The sequence below is a fragment of the Sprattus sprattus genome (assembly GCF_963457725.1).
Source record: "Sprattus sprattus genome assembly, chromosome: 20".
NCBI lineage: Eukaryota > Metazoa > Chordata > Actinopteri > Clupeiformes > Clupeidae > Sprattus > Sprattus sprattus.
This window is the reverse complement of record NC_137918.1, coordinates 25,422,916-25,440,415: the sequence shown is the minus strand read 5'-3', so window position 1 is coordinate 25,440,415 and position 17,500 is coordinate 25,422,916. Positions and strand designations below refer to the sequence as shown.

At 41.4% G+C, this 17,500-nt stretch overlaps 1 protein-coding gene across 1 annotated transcript in view; it reads right to left on the bottom strand.

Moving 5' to 3' along the window:
• Nucleotides 1–12,205: 12,205 nt before the first annotated feature.
• LOC308381693 (NACHT, LRR and PYD domains-containing protein 3-like) overlaps nucleotides 12,206–17,500 on the bottom strand; it is a gene marked incomplete at both ends in the record, with an annotated part of 16,846 nt that continues 11,551 nt past the window's right edge. Inside the window, 2 exons of the mRNA XM_080859281.1 lie at nucleotides 12,206–12,341; nucleotides 12,672–12,845. Of these exons, the coding sequence (XP_080715407.1) occupies nucleotides 12,206–12,341; nucleotides 12,672–12,845 (310 nt within the window). The remainder of the gene's footprint in view (nucleotides 12,342–12,671; nucleotides 12,846–17,500) is intronic.

Here is a 17,500-nt window from a genome sequence, read left to right as displayed (position 1 = left end):
CTCTATATTGCTAGAGCAGAAAAATATACATAGGCTATCTCAATATACATTTAGTTTATCTCTAATATAAATACCATAGGTTATATATATATATATATATATATATATAGCCTATATAATGACTCAGTGCAATGATACAGAAGACTAAGGTAAACAAACACTTGCTGCTTTCTGAGCTGTGGGTGCAAGACTGTAGATTAAGTAGCGAAAATTCAAAGTAACATGGAGACAAATCTTTTGGGGGATACTTCACGTAGATCATAAACCCTTGAATATAGAAATGACTCCGTGAAATCGGTTGTGAGGTGGAAAAGGTCATCGTGATTTTTGTTCAGATAAAACCCCAGCTGCTCCCGGCAACTTGCGTTTGTGACATGTCACTGAGGGCTCTCCCAAGATGGCCGCGACGATTTTCGCCACGGCAATGGGCTGAAGCAGTCAAGGAGGTGTCTATCTATATTTGTCTATGGTTAGCTCTGTGTGTTGGTGTGAGGAAGCGCTGTGGGTGCTGTGGCGCATTGTAGTGTGGGAGGGAGCCAACGCAGACATGGCCATGAATCTTGGACTCTAGCGACGTTCTGATCAGCAGTGAACTAATCAGACTGCACTAATATAATATTAATAATATTGCACAGGTATGCGGAACCACGCCGATGGCTTTGTTTGCATATTGACACTATTGTGTCCTTGCGTCACTGTATGTTTTCACTAGAGGGAATGTATGGGAAGTAGATCACTGGCATTCACAATTTTTTCACAATTACGCAACACCTGCCCATTTGAGGGTCTCATCGCCATGGTGTATTTGTCAATGTTAGTTCGTAGCCTTCCTGTCTCCAGGATTATAATCTGATAGATATTCATGAAGGGATGGAACTATGGGGTGACACCCCTTATACTCAGAGGGCATATAAATGAAATGCTACAATGGCTGATTAGAAAACATTCTTAAGTGAAGCTCTGTTGAGTGAACTTCTGTCTCTCTCCCTGAGTGTGCATCATTGTATAAGATTAAACCTATCCCATTGACAAGCAGCTGGAGAAAACAGACGTTTTTCCACTGGGCTCTACCCTATTGAGTCAAAGTGCACATGGGATATTGTGGGATTGTTGCGCCTGTTCTTCTGTCTCACGTCTGTCAGAATAAGCCTTCCATTTAGGCTCAATAAATCATACTTTCCATGTAAAAATATCAGCACAACAGAACGTAGGTGTTCTTGAATTGTGCTCGGTTAAATGCCCAATGCACTTGGAACTGGGTCTGTCTGTCTGCCATGTAAAAGCAGATAGACACAGGGCAGAGGAGCCAGAACCACACACACATCATCTACTCTGGCCTGGCACAGTGCCACAAGAGCTGGCAGAGAAATGTAGCAGGGTAGCTATGGGGAATGCAGCCGAGGCATAGGGCTGCTATCTGATAAACACATATCGTCTGTGAATTAGATAGTTCCAAATCAGACACCTAAGCGCATTTCCTGCAACATGAGACCTGTTCTCTAAATCGCCAGGGTAACACTTGATAATGGCAGCCTGGCGACTCTGCTGACTCAGTGTGACTTATGTAAGCTCCTGTCAGACCTACAATACTAAAACTGATTCTGATTCTATAATGTATTGCCACACTTATGAATACGCAAAGCATGAGTATTTTTCTCCTGCCGACTGTTTGTGCACACACCCTGTGCCTGGAACCACCTCCTGCAGATATCACAGGCAATATGTTTAAAAAAAGTGACCCACTGTTTTAAAGAAACACTGACAGCAGTCCTTGTTAATTCATTAAATAGCTAATGCTGCACACCACCCAACAACCCCGAGATAGATTTTCCTCATGATTACTCACAGACTTTAGGATGTTAGTGATATATATATATTACTTCTCATCAAAGGCACCATGTAATCTGGCAGCTGCAATCACTGATGGAGTCACGTAGCCTCATGTAGTCCCTCAGCTTCACTCAGAGTCTTCCACTCTGTATCTCAAGTAACCAGTATTTGCAGTAGGTATAGCAACATAAAACTTCTCTACGTGTCCTACACTGTAAATACATTTGACTTGTAGAGCACAATTTTGCCAATGAATGTCACAGCTGAAATGAAAAAAGTTTTTTGCCTGAATAGCCTAAATTTGAGTTGTGACCTGTCCAGCTAATTAAATCACAAGTAGACTATACTATAATAAACCACACTCATCAAGATGCTGTTTGTTCACAAGATGTATTGTAAAGATGCTTGTCAAAAACACCATGTAGATTCTGCAATTTAGAAGCACTTTTAAACCTTTAACTAAAGTATGAAGGTCATTATATTAAAAACTTTTAACATTCTATGTGTTCCTGATAATCAAAAACACATAGAGATCAAGTAAAACACCAACTCACGTTTTCATTAAGTATACCTAGTTTTCCCGACTGGAGAAACAGTCCTACCCAGCATGAAATCCATCGACGCTAATGAACCTGGACAAACAGGTTCAACCAGCTAGTGGAAAGTTTTCCTTATGTAAATTCCCAAACACACGGAAGTGTTTCCACTGTGCAAGAGCCACACAGACTAATAGAAAGAGCTCCACCCTAAGGAGAGTCAAAGTGCTCATGGAATATTGTGGGATCGTTGCACCTGTTCCTCTGTGGTTTGAAAGAACACAGGAAAACACATCTGTCAGAATTAAGCCTCTTATCAGGCTCATTAAATCATACTTTCCATGTAAAAATATCAGCACAACAGAATGTAGGTGTTCTTGCATTGTGCTCTGTTAAATGCCCATTACACTTGGAATTGTGTCTGTCTGTCTGTCTGTCTGTCTGTCTGTCTGTCTGTCTGTCTGTCTGTCTGTCTGTCTGTCTGTCTGTCTGCCATGTAAAAGCAGATAGACACAGGGCAGAGGAGGCAGAACCACACACACTTCATCTACTCTGGCCTGGCACAGTGCCACAAGAGCTTGCAGAGAACTGTTGCAGGGCAGCTATGGGGAATGCAGCCAAGGCATAGGGCTGCTATCTGATGCAAACACTTTCTGTAAGTAGTTGTGTTGAGGTCTCACTTACAAAACATAGTTTACACAGAATCAAAGGTTTCAGTAAGTACAAATTGTAAATTTGCAAACGTAGGCTTAGCATGGCTGATATGAAAATGTGTATTATCTATATGTGCTATTTAAAGATATTTTTATATTTATGTCATTTTGAAAACCTAGGCCTTTTAAAACATGTCAAATGCTCTGGAAAAACACCCTGTTTGATCTTGTGCTGACACGTTTACTGTGTTGCTGTTTCTGGAAAAGGATGATGTAAGACATCATTGACCGATCAGCTTACAGTGATCCCATACAGCAGCAGCTCACTTCCCTGATGTTGAGCAAATCCCAAAAGCATCTGTGTCAGATCAATGGCTGCAGAGAAGCTGATCAATCGTTATGTGAAGCCATGCTTGCTCTCTCTCCCTTGGTGTTTACCATTGTAAAATATTAAACCTTGTTCCTGATGTTTCTACCATTGCCTGACTGAGTCTCCATGAACTTTGGATATGTTTCTTTCAAATATCTTTTTTTTTTAATGGTTCTGACTTAAATTACACATTTATATAATCAGTTCATACAAAATTACCATATTTGAACACAATTCAGTTACCCACTTAAATTGGACATATGGTACAATTTTTTTACAAGATTTTAAAAAGTAATGGTGGATTATAAATCACTATCAATAACACTTGATTTGAAATATGTATAATTTCTTATAATTCAAAAAAGAAATTAAAACATTTAGTTTTGCTATCCAGACATAATACTCTAATAGACTAAAATTGTCTTTTATCAACACACAATTACACTATTTATCCTTAGACCCCAATATAAAAAACAGTAAACATTCTGTGAAAGGTACTGAAACAGCTCATAGTGTAGTGCCCTGGGTGTACCAATGTTCAAACAAATTGTGTACAAACACACGATAGTTACACCCATCCATCACTAAGATCAGCATTGCTGCCAGGTTTCCCATATACCTGCTCCAACACACTACCATATAGTCCATAGCCATCAAGATACTAAGGCTGGGGCAGATGACATGCCTCTTGTTTCCCCTACTTTTCCATGATTTACAGATGAGTTCTGTGTGTCTGCTTTAGACGAACATTTGTAATCTCAGAATCCTCCACATGATCCTCAGTCTAAGACTCCTGCTATTCACCCTCACTCTCATCAATCATGATCACTAAGACTCCTGCTATTCACCCTCACTCTCATCAATCATGATCACTAAGACTCCTGCTATTCACCCTCACTCTCATCAATCATGATCACTAAGACTCCTGCTATTCACCCTCACTCTCATCAGTCATGATCACTAAGGGCCTGATTTACTAATATGCGAGCGCTGCTTAATCTGCGTTCGCAAATTAACGCACAGTGTTTTTGCGCATTTTACTTGGTATTTATCAAACCAGATCTGCGCTGGGCAAACTGTGTTTACTCCGTCTTATATAGGGCCTGATTTACTAACATTGCGACCGCTGCTTAAACTGCGTTCGCACATTAACGCACAGTGTTTTTCCGCATTTTCCGTGGTATTTATTTAGGAAGAGAAAATGAAGCTTCAGCGAAGTGGAGATAGATATTGGTTCACGTTCGCTCAATCACTGAACCTGATTCAATGTGTGCGCTGCTATATTGTTGTTCTGCCCGCCATCACCTACAGCAAGATGTTTAAAAGAACACGATTATAAAGAATATGCTATTGGTGGCATTAATGCATAAACTGTCTATTATAACAATAGGCCTATAGATGTGTACATGGCGAGATTAATAATTTCTACAAGGGACATGGGTTCACTACAATATATATGGACGTGGGTGCAATCAATGGTTCATATTATGTTTGGAAAGTTTGCGATTTCAAAAAAAGTCCTGTTTGATGTCTCTAATTTCAGATGTGGCAGTGGGGAAATGTATTGACCAGTGCGCCATAGCAATGCTTCGAGTACCTGTGTGAATATTTGTGAAGGCTGAGATATATCAACTGCTGATACTATAACTGTTTGAAATGATCCGCTGACAATATTTGCAATGTTTACCAACTGATTGAATGGAATGTGATCTCCCGTTGGAGGGTTAGATGTCGCCTCTGATCTGGTTCAGTAATTGAAGTATTGCGTGGCTGGTTAACCTGTACCGTCTAATGATTTGTGGTTCATTTAACTGAAAATGTGTTATACGAGTTGAAAAAATTATTTCTGTGTGCTGTCTCTGTCTTCTTTCTTCGCCTTTCTCTTATCACTGCTGCCATATCGTTTTCAGACTCAATGAAAATGCGCTTCCTGGTTAAGACGTGCTTTTATGAGGCGGAGAATTAGCGCGCAAATCCGAGATGTGCGCTTGCCAGGCAGTTTAGTAAATACCCCGCAATACATCATTAGGCGCACTTATCTTCGCTCCTCCCAAATATTTGCGCATATTTCCACCCACCTTTTTGTGTCCTCCCCGTCCACACCCACAAAGCGTTTATATGCGCTGCGCCCCCTTAGTAAATACCGTTTTATGTTTACGACCGCTATTTTACTCCAGAAATGGACGCAATCCTATTAGTAAATCAGGCCCTAAGACTCCTGCTATTCACCCTCACTCTCATCAATCATGATCACTAAGACTCCTGCTATTCACCCTCACTCTCATCAATCATGATCACTAAGACTCCTGCTATTCACCCTCACTCTCATCAATCATGATCACTAAGACTCCTGCTATTCACCCTCACTCTCATCAATCATGATCACTAAGACTCCTGCTATTCACCCTCACTCTCATCAATCATGATCACTAAGACTCCTGCTATTCACCCTCACTCTCATCAATCATGATCACTAAGACTCCTGCTATTCACCCTCACTCTCATCAGTCATGATCACTAAGGGCCTGATTTACTAATATGCGAGCGCTGCTTAATCTGCGTTCGCAAATTAACGCACAGTGTTTTTGCGCATTTTACTTGGTATTTATCAAACCAGATCTGCGCTGGGCAAACTGTGTTTACTCCGTCTTATATAGGGCCTGATTTACTAACATTGCGACCGCTGCTTAAACTGCGTTCGCACATTAACGCACAGTGTTTTTCCGCATTTTCCGTGGTATTTATTTAGGAAGAGAAAATGAAGCTTCAGCGAAGTGGAGATAGATATTGGTTCACGTTCGCTCAATCACTGAACCTGATTCAATGTGTGCGCTGCTATATTGTTGTTCTGCCCGCCATCACCTACAGCAAGATGTTTAAAAGAACACGATTATAAAGAATATGCTATTGGTGGCATTAATGCATAAACTGTCTATTATAACAATAGGCCTATAGATGTGTACATGGCGAGATTAATAATTTCTACAAGGGACATGGGTTCACTACAATGTATATGGACGTGGGTGCAATCAATGGTTCATATTATGTTTGGAAAGTTTGCGATTTCAAAAAAAGTCCTGTTTGATGTCTCTAATTTCAGATGTGGCAGTGGGGAAATGTATTGACCAGTGCGCCATAGCAATGCTTCGAGTACCTGTGTGAATATTTGTGAAGGCTGAGATATATCAACTGCTGATACTATAACTGTTTGAAATGATCCGCTGACAATATTTGCAATGTTTACCAACTGATTGAATGGAATGTGATCTCCCGTTGGAGGGTTAGATGTCGCCTCTGATCTGGTTCAGTAATTGAAGTATTGCGTGGCTGGTTAACCTGTACCGTCTAATGATTTGTGGTTCATTTAACTGAAAATGTGTTATACGAGTTGAAAAAATTATTTCTGTGTGCTGTCTCTGTCTTCTTTCTTCGCCTTTCTCTTATCACTGCTGCCATATCGTTTTCAGACTCAATGAAAATGCGCTTCCTGGTTAAGACGTGCTTTTATGAGGCGGAGAATTAGCGCGCAAATCCGAGATGTGCGCTTGCCAGGCAGTTTAGTAAATACCCCGCAATACATCATTAGGCGCACTTATCTTCGCTCCTCCCAAATATTTGCGCATATTTCCACCCACCTTTTTGTGTCCTCCCCGTCCACACCCACAAAGCGTTTATATGCGCTGCGCCCCCTTAGTAAATACCGTTTTATGTTTACGACCGCTATTTTACTCCAGAAATGGACGCAATCCTATTAGTAAATCAGGCCCTAAGACTCCTGCTATTCACCCTCACTCTCATCAATCATGATCACTAAGACTCCTGCTATTCACCCTCACTCTCATCAATCATGATCACTAAGACTCCTGCTATTCACCCTCACTCTCATCAATCATGATCACTAAGACTCCTGCTATTCACCCTCACTCTCATCAATCATGATCACTAAGACTCCTGCTATTCACCCTCACTCTCATCAATCATGATCACTAAGATTCCTGCTATTCACCCTCACTCTCATCAATCATGATCACTAAGACTCCTGCTATTCACCCTCACTCTCATCAATCATGATCACTAAGACTCCTGCTATTCACCCTCACTCTCATCAATCATGATCACTAAGACTCCTGCTATTCACCCTCACTCTCATCAATCATGATCACTAAGACTCCTGCTATTCACCCTCACTCTCATCAGTCATGATCACTAAGACTTCTGCTATTCACCCTCACTCTCATCAATCATGATCACTAAGGCTGAATCCCATTTCACCCCCTACCCCTTCGTCTTTCCCCTTCCCCTCCGTTTTGCGCGTTCACGTGTAGGGGTAGTGCTATCCCAATTCATGTTAAGACAGAGGGGTAGGGGAAGGGGAAGCGCTTTCTACCCCTCCAAACGGAGATTTTCCGAGGGCACACTTCAAACGGAGGGGTAGACTGATTTCCCTCAATGCATTGTGAACCCGTGATCATTAAAGAAGAAACATCGCGGGAGTCCATTTAAAAATGTCGGAAACAGCAGGGAAAGCATCACACAAATGAAAGCATTTTCTTTGTAATTCATGATTTTAAAACTTGTTTGATGAAATGTTGCATTGTGTAAATAACAGCTGCAGGCGCCATGTTTGTTTATGTCTGGTGAGTGACAGCTGTCGCTCTCCGGTAACGTAACAGCTGACGCAGCGTACTGATGACGTACGTAAGTGTTGAAGTGCTATCCCAATTCGTAAGGCTAGAGTTTAAACCCCTTCGACTTCCCCTTCGTTATGGCTCCGTTTGAAAAAGCGAGGGCAAAGGGGTAGGGGTAAGGGTAGGGGTGGAGATTAGAAATGGGATTGGGCCTAAGACTCCTGCTATTCACCCTCACTCTCATTAATCATGATCACTAAGACTCCTGCTATTCACCCTCACTCTCATCAATAAATGATCACTAAGACTCCTTCATTAGCAGCACATTTCTTTCAAAGCCAAAGTGACTGTACCTGATTAGTGAATGTGACTGATTAGTGAAGGTATCTGATTAGTGAATGTAACTGATTAGTGAAGGTAACTGATTAGTGAATGTAACTGATTAGTGAATACTTCTGATTAGTGAATGTAACTGATTAGTGAATGTAACTGATTAATGAAGGTAACTGATTAGTGAATGTAACTGATTAGTGAAGGTAACTGATTAGAGGGTCACATGTAATTTGCATTGGATCTCAGTGAGAGACAGACATAGTACACATTTAGAGTGAGTTGTAGATACAGAGCAGTACATGTTCAGGGTCCTGAGATTCTTGGCTTCGGGCACTTATCAAGTCTCACATGAGGAACCAACAATAGCATGAGGTGTTTGGAGAACATTCAAGCATTTGCATTTGACTGTGATATGGGGGAGGGGGAGGGGTGCTTGGTAACAGGAAATGCGAGACTACTTCATGAGTGAAGGCACAGGGCATGGTAAAATAAAATGGAAAGACAAATAGCACAAGACTTTGACTAAATAAAATCAAAAGGAATACATGAAACAAAATAGCACAAGACTTTGACAAAATAAAATAAAAAGGAATACGGGTGGGACAAACACAACAAGCCTTCAAATCCCCTACATGATAGCTTGGAAGCTATCACCTTTGAAAAGTAAAAAAAAGTAAAGCAAGGCATTGTCATACTTAAATCATACCAGACAATAAACAAAAACAGTCAAAAGTCATATACCAGACAATAAACAAAACAGTCAAAAGTATGTCGTTCTATATTATCACTCAGTCAGTGAGTGGCATTGAGTTGTGTAAAGTCCATTCATTCATCGGCTGGCCAGCCCACACATACACACACGTACACACACACGCGCGCTTGCGCAGTTGTTCGCTCAGAACACGCGTTGTCTGACTCGCGGGGGGAAACAAAGACAAGAGAAGTTAATGTGGTTCCAACATGTATGCAACACACATCACAGAGAGTTAGCTGATATCTGCTTCCTCAATATTTAATGGCGTGATTTGACTATCAGACAGCGACAGATCATTTGAACAGCGAGCTTATTTGCTTTTACTTAAAAGGGGCATTCCAACCTATTGTGGGCCCAGCTAACGTGTCTATACATTTACGTATGTTTTTCCGAAAAGGCATCTTAAAAGTCTTAAAAGTCTTCACTCCTCTCCAGCTACCTGGCAAAAGTAAGCTCAGTTTAGACAATGGGCTAGATGGTGCTGTTTGAGTAGCTACTGAAAGTCAAGGCTGCCCACTTTAAGAACAAAGACAACACAGATTGACGCACACAGGCTTACACAATGAACATAACATACGGGACAGACAAACATATAGCACGCTGAAACAAACCAGCCGAAACTGACTCTTCCTGGTCCTTATAATGAATAGTATAAGTCAATTATAGCGAACAGGACTTTTTCTATGTGCAGAGGTTTTTTTGATGTGAGAGGTCCCTATTTCATCCGATCAGGTTCTTCAAGGTTAGCTCCCGGTTAATTGGAGAGGCTTGACGATGGAGGACGTCTCTGTATGTTCAGCGTTACAAACAGAGGCCACCGCTACTCTCGGACTCACTGTTGTCCAGACACGTGGCCACAAGTGCTACAAATCCGACGCCCGCGTCTGAGACTTTGTTTGAATATGTATTGGGACTAAACCTGAATACGATGCCTTCCACTGTGCGCTGCAGTGTCGGGTATAAAACTACTTTACAAATGGTGTCTCTGTCTCAATCTCTCTCTCTTTCTCGCACACAGTCTCTCTCTTCACGCACACAATTTTCTCTATCTGTCACTCTCAAAAATTCTGCACATAGAATCAGCTTAAATCGCTTACCGTTCCCGTTCAAAGTTTTTGAAGCGTCGGCTCGTATTCTTTTGCTGTTTCAGATAGATGTATATCTACCGGCATTGAAGGACCATTATGTTAGAATATTAATAAGCCCGCTAAAGTTGAAGAATGGACCGGAGGCAGAGTCAGTTTTCTGGAGGTTGTATTTCAGCATGGAGACCCCTATCGGTTGTTGGTTCAAGGAAAGTCTAACCTGATAGCAGGATGCTATCGCATTTTATACATTCAGGTTACATTACAAAGGGAGAGGGGAGGGCCACACCTTGAGTGTGAGAGAAGGGGGGGGGGGGGGGGGGGGGGGATACAGTGAGAGACTCACCTATGGGGGGGATGGGGATGCCAGGACACAAGGCCTCTAGCAGGAAGAGGGGGGGGGAGGGTCACATGTCATTTGCATTGGATCTCAGTGAGAGACAGACGTAGTACACATTTAGAGTGAGTTGTAGATACAGAGCAGTACATGTTTACCTATAATAATAACAATAATTCCAGTTCCATCATCATCAATCAGCGCTCACGTCATCTTCTATGATCTGTTTGGGATAAAACCTCTAGTTTAACCAAATTAGCCTACACACTCCAGCGCCTATACAGGTGAGTCTTTCATACCTGACACACTCAGGAACACATCCAATCACAGACTGGCACTGAGGGACCATCCCTGTCCCATAGGATGAAGGTTTGTCGTCCATGCAGGTGAAAAAGATGCAGATTTTACACCTGAGGCTTTTATATTGACAGTAGAGGAGCAAGGTGCTGTGGAGGTGGGGGGAAGGAATGTTGAGCAGCTCAAGTAGAAAAATACTTTTATATATTCCATTTCAATATCAGCCCTGCAAATTCAGGTACACATCTGGGTCTCACCCAAACTGACCAGAGGGCAATATCTGTTTTTATCAGTTCTTTTAGACTTTAAATGTGCTGCAATAGACATACTGAATAATGCATATTTTTACAGATTTATCTATCAAAAAGTCAGAGTTTGATAAATATACAACAATTTAATAATAATAACAAATGACACACAAAAAGACTGAACTGAAATTAACATTTATTTAACACCTTTTATTGTCTGCATTGTCTCTGTTTGCTTATGTAGATCTGCACTCTGCACTCTACTTATTATTTGAAATGTAAAAAAAAATTCAGAAGAAATCAAAAAACGAAACTTAACAAACAAGGACAGCTATTGGGTTGAAAATAAAACAACTATTCGCAAATGTTAACCGTCTTCAAATTGGTGGTCAAAAACAAACAAAACATAAATAAAATCTTTATACATAGAGTTTCTATTACAAAGAAAAACAGTGCTATTACATTTATATCAAAACTCTCCATATTAATTTGTAACTTGGTGTGTTATGTTTTTTTTTTGTATGGAAAACGGCATTTTTGCCTGCCACATCACTTCCATCCATGTTTCTCGTGAACCTGCCCATAAAGTCGGGAGCACACTTCATTCTTATTCATGTGCTTTATAAAAAGACAACTGATAATCAGTGATTTGACAGACCAATATCAGTACAATAAAATCAGTTTAGAGATGGTGATTATGTATCACTAGAAAACTAAATAACCCTTTAAAGTGTTGCAGTGGGCAGGTAGACACACAGTGCTCATCCGTGGGACAGCTGGATGATCATCTGGTACTGAGTGTCTGGAAACTGCAGCATCTGTGCTATATAAAAAGACAACTGATAATTGGTGATTTGACAGACCAATAAACGAGATTTTAAACAACGGTAAATTAATGAGTGTGGTGTGAAATGTAAGGCGTGACCCTTATGCTTCCACACACACCAGCCAAGATGAACCAGTTCAGAGAGTTATGTGGGAATGTACAATAAGGAATGTAGAAGTCTCCGTTGGTGGTGAAAAGAAAAACGAAAGTCCATTGTGTCCGCCATTAGGTCGCTCCTAGGAAACGCGGCATCACAAGTAGTTAAATCAGTTTAGAGATGATAGACTACTAGAAAACTAAATAACCCTTTAAAGTGTTGCAGTGGACAGGTAGACACACAGTGCTGATCCGTGGGGCAGCTGGATGATCATCTGGTACTGAGTGTCTGGAAACTGCAGCATCTGCAGCAGCTCTGCTCCAGTCAGACTGATGGATGATTGATGGCTGCCCAGTTAATACCTGTTGAGGAGATTTTATAGATTACATCATCCTCACTATGAGGTTTCCCCATTAGGATTCCTCAACACTGACGTGTGTAAACATGTAGAACAGCTCTGCTTCAGTCAGACTAATGACTGATTAAAGGTTCTCCAGATAATGTTTGCTAACGACATTTTACACATTACACAGATTATACTCTGATTATAATATTTTAAACATCACACATATCCAAATATATCATATATGGAGATGATAAACAGACACAGTGACACATGTTTTTATGCACAGTGGATAACATGGAATGTTATTGTACGTGCTGTATTCATTACTTACTTTAGTTCAGTCAGCTTATATTTAGGATCTTTCTGTAGAGCAAAAAGCAGCTTCACATCAGACTGCTGCAGTTGGTTTCCTAACAAGCCCAGCACTCTCAGACTGGAGGGGTTTGATCCGAGAGCTGAAGCTAAAGATGAGCAGCTTCTTACTGTAAGGCCACAGCGGAACAGACTGTAGACACAAACACAAACACACAAACTGTTAGGCCACAACACCTCAACATGTAGACACATTTGAATAACAATTTGAGAAAACTCTTTGGGTACCACTAGGGCTAAACGTTGGCAAATGCCCTTAGGGAAGGTTGTGGACGGCATATACCGCACCAGGGCTTTGTCTGCTGAACTAAAAGGTCATCTTACTATGCTTCCTGTCTGGCAAGGATGTCAGTTTTACACAAGGTCGAAAGAAGCACAGTTCTACCGATAGATATCTTATATAAAGGCTAGATGGATTATGGCGGACTCTTGAATGTCCGCACAGGAGGCCTTTTTGAGGACGGAAGAGCTTCCGGTAGGGATCAGTGGTACGTTAGATAACGTCAGTGATCTTCACAATCGTTTACACTCTTATCTTGCGTAAATTTTGACGGATTTACAAATGACTTGATTTACAATTGTCATTACCTTGGTAATAATTCTGGATGCTTGAACATGTTGAAATGTGCAGCTTAATTGTGTATCACGGCTATTGTGTATCAGTCATTTTACATCAATTGGCGAGGCATAATTGTTGTTTCTTTTCAATATAACTTAAGTAGCACATAATAAAACTGAAGTTGCACATGATTTCCAATCGGGTTGGTTTGTTAAACATCTTACATTATGATTTCGACAGGAAATTGCTGACTTTATTGCCAATGAAGATGCCATAATTTTGTGCAGCCTGCTCTATTGAACTCTCCCTTGAAACGAGACCTGTCAATGTTATTTTCATATGAAAACCCATGTTTATAATTTTTCACAAGTATGTAGTGCCATAAAAAATATCTTACGTTTATAACAAACCAACCCGTTTGAAAATCGGTGGAAAATTGAGCAAGATCTGGTTATTTAAAAAGTACCACTACCAACACAATGTTAAGGGGGAGTGAGCTATACTGAATGGCCGAAATGTGCGGACATCCGACTCCATCAGCCAGAAACGCAGGCAGGATATCTAGCCTTTATATAAGATATCTATGGTTCTACCCTCCTTATCAACTCTGACCTATATATGCTCTTGCACATATGCAGACTAAGTGGCACCTAATAATCTAAGTTGCACATACACAGAAAGACATAGGGCCCTATCTTGCCGATCAGAAACGCAAGTAGGACGGCGCCAAGCGCAAGTAGCTGTGTGGGCGGCTCTATGGCGCAGTTGCTATTTTAACGGCGGAAAAAACACACTTGCGTCCAGCGCAAGTGTCAAAAGGGTTGGTCCAAAGGAGGTTACTCAGCCATAGGTGTGGTTTGGGCGTAATATGCAATAAACCAATCCGAGCGTCATTTCACATTCCCTTTAAGAGCGAGGAGCGCATAGTCCATAGCGGCTTGTTATTTTGATGGCGGAATTACCTGGTGGTAGACCGGAAAAGTTCACAGCCGAGGAGACCGACGTGAGATTTACACCAATTTTTTGGCAAGCCATATATAATTACAAGGAAAATAAAGTATTTACCACTCTTAATCATTGTGATATCCATATCCAAGATATTTTAAAAATAGGCATACATCTAGCGTAGCCTACACATTGACCCAAATGATTCAGGTTAATTGAAGCTGCGTGACATTTGATTTATTGTATGGCTTTGTAAAAAGCCGGGAGATAGATATATGTGGGGATGCGAGAAACCCTCCAAAAGTAAGCAAAGTCAAGCAAGCATGTCAAGATATTGCCGTGATTGTTTCTGCAACGGGGCACCCGAAAACGTTGCCGAAAACGCTATAATGACGTCCGGAGACGTGGGACATCCAAGCTGGAAGGTAACACACGTTCTCGTGCCTTCACGGGAGGTGGATCTGCCTCGACCCAGGATCTGACGGCAGCAGAGGACATCGCCACGTCTACCCTCACGCCTGAGAGCCTGCAGGGATTTGAGGGCATGGAAATTGGCACCCAAGCCAGTGCACCAGCTGACCAAACCCAAGGTACATAAATAAAGTCCACATACACAAAGATGAGTTTACAAGATTTATAATAATACTGGCATTAAATAAATGCAACAAAGCCATACAATAAATCAAATGTCACGCAGCTTCAATTAACCTGAATCATTTGGGTCAATTGTGCACGCTAGATGTATGCCTAGTTTTAAAATGTCTTGGATACGGATATCACAATGATTTCCTCATGTGGTAAATACTTTATTTTCCTTGTAATTATATATGGCTTGCCAAACAATTGGTGTAAATCTCTCGTGAAGACCAGGGGCGGATCTAGCCATTTTGGGGCCCTAGGCAAAATATAGACATGGGGCCCTCATTTTTAAAACACGTACACAAAACAAATAACCATCCCAATACTCTTAGAATCGCAATAAACCCATAGTGCACTGCCACTCAACTCTCCACAGTAAAATCAGTTTCAGATTTCTCCAGCCTTTGCCAAAATTACATGTTTATTACTCAGATCAAACGAGAGAGAGAGAGAGAGAGACAGAGAGAGAGAGAGAGAGAGATTAGAATTTCCATTCTCTGCCGTGTTCTTTTAGGAAGGCTGATACATTTTTCCAGTCGTTCGTGCCGTCAGTGCAGAACCGCTGCTTATTGCAATCGCCAAACAGCCGACAACAGAAACAAACAGCGTGGTCTTTCGTCTTACTGTACACAAGCCAGGACCTCTGGATTTTTTCGCCATTTTTCATGTTCAAATAGTAGTGCGTGCTTGTAAAGCGTCTGCCCTGTTTGTTCTGGGGGAAATCTCCTCGTAATTGCACTGGTCCTTTCTGTACAATTGAACAACGCTCGGAGTCTGTAAACTTTTCTGGCCAATGTGCAGGGTAATTTTCACCGAGTCGCATACAGATCCCTCTGCTTTGGTTTGAAGTAACGTTATTTCGCGCTGCGCGCGTTACTACGTCATCATATTCTGGACTAGTCCAATGTACAATGGAGGGGGGCATGTGTGCTGGAAAATTATTATTTAGGCATTAGTTCAGCGTTATGTTGATATTTTTTTCTACTAGAAATGTGTTTTATTTTTTTTACTTTACTTTAGTAATGGCTGGGGGGGTCAGATTTGGGGGCCCCTAATAAAGACAGATTTGATTGGGGCCCTAGGCACTTGCCTAGGTTTGCCTAATGGAAGATCCGCCACTGGTGAAGACGACAGAAGTAAAGTGTAGCCTATAGGTCCTATACTGTGCGGGCAAGCACATGCGCCCTTAAAATAGCGTTCTGAATACGCGTTACAGACTTTAGACATTGCGCCTCACATTAGACCAGCTTTTTTTTGGTCAATGGCGCACGGCGCACGGCATTGTTTTGAAACTGCAAAATACCACTTGCGCCAGAGAAACGCCTTCTCTGTTCCGCCCCCGCCCATGTCGGCGCAAGTTCATTTCGAAGCGCGCCTCTGGAGGGAAAATCGCGCTGTGCGCCGGGTGCAAGATAGGAATTATACATGCGTCGGTGACAATGTCAATTGCGCTGGGTGCAAGATAGGGCCCATGAAATGCATGTCCCTGCTTACATAAGCACATGATTAATACAAGGTAATTATTAATACTAGGCACTTTTTATTATATTTATATTTATATATTCTTAAGGCATTAACAGTGCTTCGAAACGATCTCTGTCAGGTACTTTTATCCGAAGTGACTTTCAATGGCATCCTGCATTGCCCAGCAATTGAATCCCAGTCAACTGCTTACGAGGCAACGACATTATCCACTTCATCACTAAGACTGTTTATCCACAAAGACTAAATGTATCCCACTCAACAGTGGTATCTACAGTACTGGAACAGGCAAACCAACGGATCAAAAAGTTTGTTCTTGGTGCCATGAAGCTGCTTGGCTTTAAATATGTGTGGGGAGTTAGGGATTGTAGGAGTAGAAAGGTATGCTACATATTTTTTCTCTCTCAAGATTTACAGTAAAACAAGAGAGAACGCTGCTGTAAATATGAACTTTAGAAAAATATGGTTCCAAATACAGAAGACACCATGAATCAGCAATAGGGCTACAGTAGACTTCTAGTGGTAGTATGTTGTGCTGCTGTTACTGAAATTACACTTTTAGCTCTGCTTAACCACAGAAATTGTCGTACAGAGCTGTCATTAAACATTAAAGCATTTCAGATTAATTTCTTTGGTATTGCAATACGTACTGTAAAGAGGTGTCATACTTTCTTCAGTTTTTTTGCAACAAAGTAGAGGATATTTATTTTCACATTTAGATTAAATATCCAGTTCCCCCTGATGATTTAGAGCAGGGGTTTTCAACTGGTTTTGTCCCAGGGACCACCATTCTGACTAGAAAGTAATCCGCGGCCCACTGATGTGCCTGCGCGTGTGCGTGTGTGCGCGTTCGTTCGTGCATGTGTGGGAAGAGGGGAGACCTGTCATTGTAATATCTGGGCATGGTGAAGTCCACACAGCCTGTCTATTCGTGGCGAAATGGTAGACAGCGAGAGTCTCATATTATTCTCTTGTCCTGTACTTATTCTTCAAGTACGCAAAAAAAAAATGCTCTCACACAGGTAGTTTGTACGTTTGCAAAATACACCTCATTGCTTTTGCAGCAAGCTCTGGAAATTCTGCCTGGCAACTTATCCAGAACTTAAGTCATATGAAAATCACGCAATGCATTAACATCAGCAAAGCACAGGCTACCATAGGGC